We start from the raw sequence: 10,189 nt of genomic DNA, 5'->3' as shown, positions 1-10,189 counted from the left end.
CCAGGCACAGCGAAGCCCCAACACCCATTCTCTCTCCCAGCACCGGCTCTTCTTTTTCCTCGCACTCACTAATATACTACCAAGTCTGTGGAAATTTGCTACAGCTGCTCTAGGAAACTAGTAGAGTGAATGATCCGGCAAATGTGTCATTTCTATATACTGCAGGGATAAATTGACTTTTTAGATTTAAATAAAGATATCATCCTAACAAGGGCTGATTTGTCTTTTCCCGAAGAGACCTAAAGATTTTTCCTCGCATGTATGAAGAAGTTGAGAACTTTAGGGAGTTCCTCTGGAAGGCAAAGATAATACTGGGTTTTATTACTCAGATGTTATAGACCCTATCAAAAATTGTCACAGAAACCTTGCTCTTGAGAGTTGAATCGGTGAAGATGGATAACAACACGAGGCTTGTTCAAGTTACTCCTTAAATCCTCCTTGGTGTAAATAGAGGCCAAAAAACCAACCAACCAACCCATCAAACTATGTAGTTGAAGATTTTGATATAACTAATATTTTAATAGCACTTCGCAATTTGCAACATTCTAATAAGTTAATTATTTCACTTGGTTTTCTGCACAAGAACTCTGTGGATTGACATTATCCCTTTTTATATAGATGAGAAAACTTGTCTCAGGTAAGTTAAACAACTTGCCAAGGTTTCGCAGCTAGTAAGTTGTTTAGTTAGGACTCTTAAACCATGTGACCTTTTTTTTTTTTTTTAAAAGAAACTTTACTGTGTTTGATACTCATTTTAAAATGTTTTGTTCTATACTTGCTTATGAGAAAACACTTCTAGTAATTAGGAAGCTAATGCTGCGTGCTTTCTTTTTTTGGGAAAATGGTGGCCTACATTATTTGTATCAGTTTTCCCTCTAAAAATTGACTAAAAATAATGATGAAAAACAGTTTCTAAAAATCATCAAAGAGATAATAAAATAGTAAAGAATTAACAACTAAAGGGAGAAAGGAAGGCATAGGAGATGATCTAATTTTGAAGGCATTTCTAATTCTGGCAAATGTGAATCTTGTTTTCAATGGACTCTCAGATCTACCCAATGGGAGACTATAATTGGAATTCTTCAAAAAGTAAGCTAGCTTCCAAAGGGCTACACCTTCAAGGTTATGGAGAAGCAGAAATAATTCATCTGAAGTAGATTTGCAGCTTGAGCTTATGTGCTTTGGCTCATCTAGGGAACCTCTTATCAGGAACTTGGTTTAAAGTTTTCTCAGTGAAAACCCTTCTCTGAGGAAGGAGTTTTCATTTTGGCTATAGTATTTCTATAAATTCAAGGTCAATGAGCAGCACAAAGTTAAAGATAACCATGCACTAAAGGAAACAAAGTATACAGAAACAAACACACAAAGATTTTGGATATTGGCATTATCTGTCTATAAAAAAAATATGCTATGTTTTTAAAAATAAAAGACATTCTTTAAAACATCTACAGGGAACAGGATATTTAAAAAAGTAGAGAGAACCAATAGAACAAATAAAAATTAATAGCTAAGATAAAAAACTCAGTAGAAATGTTAACATTAGGTTAAACATAGTTAAAGTTATAGGTTATTGAATTACACGATAGAATAGAAAAAATTTCTAGAGGAAAATAAGCTGAAGAACCCAGATAAAAAGTTAAAAAGACAAGGAGGATAGCATGGAAATATCTAATGAATTATTTAGAGTTGCAGTAGGAGAGGAAAGGGAAATTTGGAAAAAGAATATATAAAAAGATAATAGCTGATAACTTGCTGGAAATGAAAAAGAGACATCACCAACTTAAGAAGCTTAACAAAACCCAAGCAACATAAATAAAAAGAAATCCAGACCTAGATACATTCAGAACTCAAAAGACAAAAGGAAGATTTTAAAAGAAACCAGAGTAAAAAAAGACCAATTGCATTCAAAGGAGTAGCAGCTTGTCATTTGATTTCTCAACAAAACAAGGAAAACTACTAGACAGTGGAATAATACCTTTAGTGCACTGAGAAAATAAGTGCCAATATAGAATTTGATATCTGTCAAGAAAATGGTAAATAAACCAAAGGTGAGAGAGTGTTCCAAGAGTAGACCTTCACTAAAAGAAATTCTAATGCATGTACTTCAGCTAGATAGAAAATGATGCTAGAAGGAAGGTGTACAATTTAAGAAGACATAAAAAGTAATAAAAGTAGTAAGTATGTGGATTAGTTGATTATGTCAAACAATAATGACATTTGTGGTATTAAAAATGATATAATAAAATACATGACGAAATTATATGTAAATCAAAAGAGGTTTGAATGGAATTAAAAATGTTCTGTAAGCCTTGGATTGTCCAAGAGGAGATAGTGATTAACTATACACTTTTAAAAGTTTGTATGTTGTAATTTCTGTGTAGTCTTTAAAATAATGGAAACAAGATGTTTAATTTCATAACTAGGAGAGGAAAAAACTAGAATGTTGGGAAATACTTTGAAAAGAAGACAAGAAAAAAAAGTACAGAACAGGTGGGACAAATGGAAAGCACAAAATAAAATTATGTATTTTACTGAAATTTACCAGTAATTACAATAAATATAATAATATTGACAAGCTAGATATATAAAAACTAAAAATTTTTACACATATCTAAAATATAGACTTTGAGAGATTAAAAGTATAAGGATGAAAAAAGACACAGCCTGCAAATACTAACCAATAAAAGCTGGTGTGGTTAATTAACATCACACAAAGTAGACTTAAGGCAAAAAGAATTGCCATATGTAATGAGAATAACGTTATAATAATAAAAGGCTCAATTCACCAAGAAGACATTACAATTTAAAATTTATAATGCACCTAAAAACATGGTCTTTAAAATATACAAAGCAAAAATTAACAGGATTACAAGAAGTAGTAGAAAGATGCACAACTATAGTGGGAGATTTCTCTCAGGAACTGATAGAATAACATACAATACAAAAAAATAAGGATTTAAAAGATTTTACTACCATGATTAACAGATTTAACACAATGAACACATACAGAACACTGTACCTGGCAACTGCAGAAATTACTTCCTTTTCAAGCTCATAAAGAATGCATTAAAAATTTTATCATATACTGAGCCATAAAGAAGTAAAAAAAAATCCAAAAGCTGGAAATCATGAAGATTATGTTCTCTGACCACAGTGTAATTAAGTTAAAAATTGGTAACAAAACAAAAACCAAAAACAAACCAGGAAATTTGCAATGTTTAAGAAGAAACGCATTTATTTATAAATTAATATAATAAACACATTTATAAATAACTCATGGGTCATATAAGAAATCATAATGGAATTTAGAAAACACTATGAGCTAAACAATAATGAAAATGCTGCATAGCATACTTTGGGGACAGTTAAAGCAGTCCATAGAGGGAAATTTATAGCCTTAAGTAAGTAGATCAGAAAGGAAGACCACCTGAAGATCAATGGATGAATCATCAATTTCAAAAAGTTAGAAAAACAATTACAAAATAAACCAAAACAAAGTAGAAGGAAATAAATAAATATAAGAGCAGAAATTAATGAACTAGAAAACAAGCACATAATAGAGAGGATCAACAAAGCCAAAAGATAGTTCTTTGAAATGACTAATAAAATTGACATACTTCTGGTAAGACTGAATGCATGCCTGAGAGAGAGGTGGGCATGAGAGGTCGAGAGAAGGAAAGTAAAGGTACAAATAACCTATGGCAGGAATGAAAAGGAGTCATTACTACAGTTCTTGCACACATTAATATGACACCAAGAAGATTTTATAAACAACTTTATGTCAATGCATTTAAAAAGTTAGATAAAATGAACAATTTCCTAGAAAAATGTAACAACCGAAACTGATTCAAGGAGAAAAAGTAAACTTCAATAGTAACATACCACTAAAGAATTGTATCAGTAGTCAAAATCTCCTTACAAGAAAATCCCAGGCACAGGATGCTCTACTAGCAAAATCTATCAAACATTCAATATAGAAATATGTTTCAATACGACACAAACTCTTTTAGAAAATAGGAAGAGTGGCATTTGTGCAACTTATTATCAGCAGCTAATATACATTTGATACCTAAACTGGACTACAATAGTACAAAAAGGAAAACTGCCAGACAGTCTCATTCATGAAAATGGATGCAAAAGTCTGAAACCAAATATTTTGCTAGCCAAATTCAGTCATATATAGAAAGGATAAGTTGCCTTTATACCAGAGATATAAAGTTGGGTAACTTTAGAAATACAATTGATACAATTTACCACTATTAATGAAATAACATAGAAAAATCATATTCTTGTCCCAAAGATACAGAAAGTCATTTGATAGCAGTCACTATCAATTTATAATAATAGTATTAAAATCTCTTAAACTAGAATAAAAAGAAATGTTCTTAATCTGATAATGAATGTTTATAAAAACCTACCACAAACATTATTTGTGATGGTCAAATATCAGAAAGCATCTCTTTTGAGATCAGGAATAAACAATGCCTGCCATCACTTTTCATCACTGTTGTACTGAAAGTCCTAGCAAATATAATAAGGCAAGGAAAAAAAATAAATGGTATAAGAATTGGAAAGGAAGAAATAAAGCTATCAGGTGACATGATTGTGTAGATATAAAACCCTGAAAGAATCTATTCTTAAATTAGTAGAATTAGCCTTGGCTGGTGTGGCTCTCGGTTGGGCACTAAAAGGCTGAAGGTTCGATTCCTGGTTAGGGCATATGCTGGGGTTTTGGGCTCAATCAGGGGTAAGGGGAGTGAGTACAAGAGGCAGCTGATTGAAGTTTTGCTCTCACATCAGTGTTTCTCTCTCTCCCTCCCCCTTCTCTTTCTCTGAAAATCAATTTTTAAAATTAAAAAAAAAAATTAGAATTAACAAGAGTTTAGGAATTTTGCTTGTTATCAATCAATACACAAAATAAGTTATAGTTCTAGATAACAGTAGTAACTCATTAGACATGAAATTAAAAATATCACACCAAGTGTCAAGGATTATGTCTATCAAAAGATAAATAGGTGAGTATGGCCACCATGGAGAAAATTTTAGCACTTTATTGAAAGTCATTGAAGAAGACATAAATGATTGGAGAGTCCTACCACACTCATAAGATGGAAGATATGAAGGTGTTCATTCTTTATGAATTGATGCATAGATTTAACGTAATAGCAGTTAAAACTTAAAACCTCTGTGAAATTTGACAAGCAAAGATAGTGAAGACACAAAAGTGAGAGAACTTGTTAAACCAGACATTAAGACTTCTTAGTAAGACCTAAATGGTGTAGCCCTGGTGTGTGTGAGGATAGTAAGTAAACAAATGGACAAAACCGAGAGCCTCAAAGCAGATTCATGCATCTGTGGACAGGTGACTTAAGGTAGAGAGAGTATGTCAGGGCAGTGGAGAAAAGGTGGATTTTTTTTTTAATAAACAGTGCTGGGAAAATTGGGTATTCATACTGAAAAAAAAGTATTTGGAACATTGTTACACAAAAATAAATTCTAGATAACATTTAAATGTGAAAGAAAAAAACCAAAAATATTGAGCTACACTGGCCTGGTGTAGCTCAGTGGTTGAGCGTCAACCTAGGATCCAGGTGATCAGGGTTCGATTCCTGGTCAGGGCACATGCCTGGGGTTGTGGGCTCTCATCAATGACTCTCTCATCACTGATGTTTCTATCTCTCTCTCTCCCTCTCCTTTCCTCTCTCTGAAATCAATAAAGATATAATTTTTAAAAATATTGAGGAGAATATTTTCATGACTTTGGCTGGAGGGACTGTAAAAAGCACTAATCATAAAGGAAAAGATTGATGCTTTTGACTGTATTAAAATGAAGAACTTATGTTAATCAGAAGATACAATAAAAAGAAAGGAAAGGTAAGCTATAGAGGAAAAAACCTATACAACTGACTAAAAACCCATTAGTAATCAGAATACATAAAGAACTATAATAAAAAAAATAAACAATCCAATTTAAAAATTGTGAAAAGACTTAATAGGCAATTTATGATAGAGGCAATCTAATTAGTCAATAAGCCCGTAAAAACATGTAATTAGGGATATGCAAATGAAAACCACCGATAAAACACCATTACACACCCACCAGATTGGCAAAAATTAAAGAGTCTGACAATACCAAGATTTGACAAAGATAGAAAGCAGTGGAAATTGTCATACATGTTGGTGGGTATTTAATTTGGAATAGCCCTTTGGAAAATAGTTTGACTTTGTCTAATAAAACAGAAGCTAAGCATATCCCATGACCCTATGTACAAGCCTTAGGGACACCTGTGAACATGTGTACCAGGACATGTGTATAAGAATGTGTTTAAGAAAAAAAATTCCACTGAGTAAATTTGAAGACCTAATTGACTTTATTACCTGATTTATGAATCGGGGAGCATCTCATTTAGCAAGTAGAAAGGCACTCTGAGGAGTTGAACAAAAAAGAAGGTTTTTATAGGCAGAAAGAGGGTGGAGCAGTGGAGCTTTTGCAAAAGAAAAGAAAAGATTGTTTCAGGCCAGGTCATCTTTTTTGAGGGGAAAGGGAATGGCAGGGGTCTTATGCAAATTATCTATCTAACTAGTGCTAATTAGGAAATTTCAGATTAACTGAAATTTCACATTCCTAGGAGAGGTTAGATACGGCAATTGGGTCTTGGTTTGCTCTCGTGGGGGTAAATGACTCCATTTGGGGCCTGTTATTTCTTTTTTAGCAGTTCTCCCCTTTTGATCAAACTCTCAGCCTGAGAGATGTGCTGCCCTCAGCTGCCACTCTCCAGTTCTTGCAACTTTTGTTGCTCCTTTGTGGGGTACTCCTAGGTGCTGACATTGTGCCCAATCTTGGAACTCTCACAGGCCATGGCCCCAGGCTCACAGCTTTCAAGATTGTCACCTTCTCTTTCGTCCCAGGTACTCCAGTTCTAGGGAGATATTTGCTTAATAGTTAGCAGTTGTGAACATGCATTTAAACTTCCCCAGTTGCCCGGCCGGGCGTGGCTCAGCGGTTGAGCCTCGACCTAGGATCCAGGCGATCGGGGTTCGATTCCCGGTCAGGACACATGCCCGGGTTGCAGGTTCGATCAATGACTGTCATCATTGATGTTTCTGTCTCTCTTCCTCTCCTTTCCTCTCTCTGAAATCAATAAAGATATATTTCAAAAAAAAAGACTTCCCCAGTAGTGTTGAACCAGGTACAGCAGGTGGTGTTGACCACAGCAGGCATCTCCTTGCTCAGCCAAAAGATAATCGAAGGTAATTCTATTATCAAGAATAACTTTGGTCAGAGAATCTGAGGATGAGGGGGCAGCTATTGCTTTAACAGCAGGTTCTGCAATATTTTCAAGAGCTAAGGAGAAGTTCCTTATTATAGCCTCATTTGTACTTATTTCTACCCAGGGAAGTAGGGGCCTCACGAAGGTCCTTTTAAAATTTAAATAATGAAAGCCTCCTGGTAAGTCCTTTCTAACTCAACAATGTAAATTCAGGGTTGACCAATGAGGAATCCAAGTTCACTTGTGAAGCTAGGGTTACAGTTAGATAATCTAAGAGACATTAACCGACTGTGTACCAGCTATATGGAGAATGACAACCACCACAGACAAAGATAAATCCTATTGGGCACAAACCATTCCAATAAGATGCCACTGTGAATAGACCCATTTTTCAGGAATTGCTGCATTTACCTGTTCAAGCCAGGGGTCACTCTGGGTTTTAATGCATATGGGAAATAATTTCCTAGCCTGAAACAAAGAGTCATCCTAAATGCTTTGTAAAGACAGGTGCTGCTGTTGAGAACTCTTAGTGAATGGGGAAGAATCTGAGCTAGATAATTATGCATAGATTGGAATCTCGGATGACAATTCCAGCAATCTGAAAGGTTACCCCTCTTAGCAATGGCCTGGGAGACACGTGATGGTGTGATCTTTTCAGGCCAATACTGGAGTAAAGGAAAGGACAAGAAGGAGACAGTGTTTCAAGTTTATTGAAGAGTAAGTCTTGATCCTTGGTCTTGGGCAGAAACATTCCACATTGATGTCAGTGACTTCCCTTCCTCATCAATTTGATCTGGAGGTCTCCAGTGTCTGTACAGGACCAGATGCCAGGGAGAGCATGATGTATATCCACAGCTTAATATCTTCTAGTTTAGAAGCAGTGTCAGTGGTCAGGAGTACTTGGTAAGGTCCCTTCCAATGGGGCTCGTAGACTCCGTCTTCCTCTGATGATGCTTCCAGGATACGAGTACCAGGCTCTAGACTGTAATGAACAGGATCCTTTGAATCGGGATCTGGGAAGGCTTCTTTAACCTGTTGATGACAGACTTTAGCGTAAGACTTTAAAAACTTACAGTAGCTGGTCATACTAACATGGACGACCAGGGATCAGCAGAAGGTTGTATACCATAGCCCCGACTGTTCATTTCATTTACAGGCATTGTTTACCCATCTTAATGCTCTACTTTTGGAGCGAACTGTTCCAATGTTACAAGAACATCAGGATGGCAAAAGTCTGGCAATGAAGTGTCGTTTTCGGCAGGTGAACTTTGAACTACTAGAGCCACGTTGCTGGCCCTACAGATTTGCAAGACAGAGAGAGTTGTTTCCAGTTCCCCAAGACCTGGATTGCAGCCTGCATAATATCAATGGAATGACACACCCATCCACCTATTGTGGAATGTTTCTTTCCTAGGTTTAGCATAGGGGAGAAGGCGTGAAAAAAATCCTATTAGGCTCCAAATATCAGCTTCTGATTTGAACAAATTTCTGTTCAAAGGTTATTAATTTCTTTCAAGTATCTTGTCAGGTTTTAGCCAGGACAAGGCAGTAAATATTTCTGGCAGCACTACACAGCCCCATTCATTTTAATTTTAGTTTCTTCTTGGCTGTTTAAGTGAATAACATAGCAGTTTTCTAGAAAATCTCTCAAGAGTCCCATCAATTTGGGGAGGGGCCCTCCTTTGAAGGTGGGTATGAAGGCCTCAGAGAATTTGCATAAGATCTTGAGGACAATCTCTTCTCCAGTGTCCTAGTTCATTACAATTATGACATCGATTTCTGGGCCAGTGTTTTGTTAGTGGTCACTGAGGAGGGTGGAATGAGGAAGCCTAAGGTATTGTTTTAGATACTTCTTGTATTTTTAATTTTTAATCATTAGTCTTTTGCAATGAATCTTTCAATGAAGGTATTTTGGAGTCTGAAGGCTTTTGTAAGCTTCTGCATACCAATTAAAGTAGGCATCCCATTTCTTTTTGTTCAACTGGCATCCTTTGCTCTCAAGGGCATTTCTTAAATAACAATTTTGCTTAATTGGAACTATAATTCTCTATAATGACCATTGTTAATACTTTGCCATTTTGTTAACTATCTGCAGTTTCTGGGACTATAATTGTTAAACAGGTGTGCCAGAAGGTGGCATACTCAAATTTTTAGATATAAAGGATCCCATTTCTCTTAACCTTTATCCGCACAAAACAAGACAAACCTGTGCACCTAAATATATCAGCAGTAACCAAGAGATATTACTGCATCCTGGTCAAGAAAAGGCCCTGTGGGCACCACTGACAATTCCCATGGACTGCGGAAAGAATTGAACCAGCAAACCCCAGGAACAGGACAGCGGACTGATTCCTAACAAATGGAAAACTGCAGCTGCCACCACACCAACAGTTCCCAACATGAAATCTGGGAACAGAATTAAGGTCCAGAGTTTTCCACTATATAACCAGTAACCGAGGAGATGTTACTGTGTCCTGGGAATTGTAGTCTGAAAGGCTAGGGGCTTGGTTCTGGGGAGAGCCGCCCACCAGCTCAAGCTGGATCTTCCCTGTACGGGAAAGCCACTTAGATTGGGAGCTTAAATGCAAAGAGAGGGGAGATGGGTGGAGGGGAACAAGGGGGGATGGGGGCCATCTGTAATACTCTTAACAATAAAATAAATTTAAAAAAACCACACACACGAAAACTGAGAGGAACTTACAGATAGCCTCAGAAATGGTGAGAAAGACAGTGAACTCAAAAGGGTTCTTGGGTACCACTCCTATGTTTCTCGTCCCTGGAGCCGCTGGAAGTCTCCTTTGATCTCATCTCTGCCCCCAAATCTGTAATAAACCAAAATTCAACCAAGTAAATTTGAAGATATAGTTGGCTTTATTAGGTGACTCATGAATCAGGCAGCTTAACATCTAGCAAGTAAA

General features: G+C 36.1%; 1 protein-coding gene across 1 annotated transcript in view; it reads right to left on the bottom strand.

Moving 5' to 3' along the window:
* Positions 1–10,007: 10,007 nt before the first annotated feature.
* The window catches only part of CD86 (CD86 molecule), a 50,509-nt gene continuing 50,327 nt past the window's right edge, over positions 10,008–10,189 (bottom strand). The window contains exon 8 of the mRNA XM_087817880.1: positions 10,008–10,093. Within this exon, the coding sequence (XP_087674006.1) occupies positions 10,008–10,093 (86 nt within the window). The remainder of the gene's footprint in view (positions 10,094–10,189) is intronic.

The sequence above is a fragment of the Miniopterus natalensis genome, chromosome 6 (assembly GCF_054644295.1).
Source record: "Miniopterus natalensis isolate mMinNat1 chromosome 6, mMinNat1.hap1, whole genome shotgun sequence".
Lineage (NCBI taxonomy): Eukaryota > Metazoa > Chordata > Mammalia > Chiroptera > Miniopteridae > Miniopterus > Miniopterus natalensis.
This window is presented reverse-complemented; position numbering and strand designations above follow the sequence as displayed.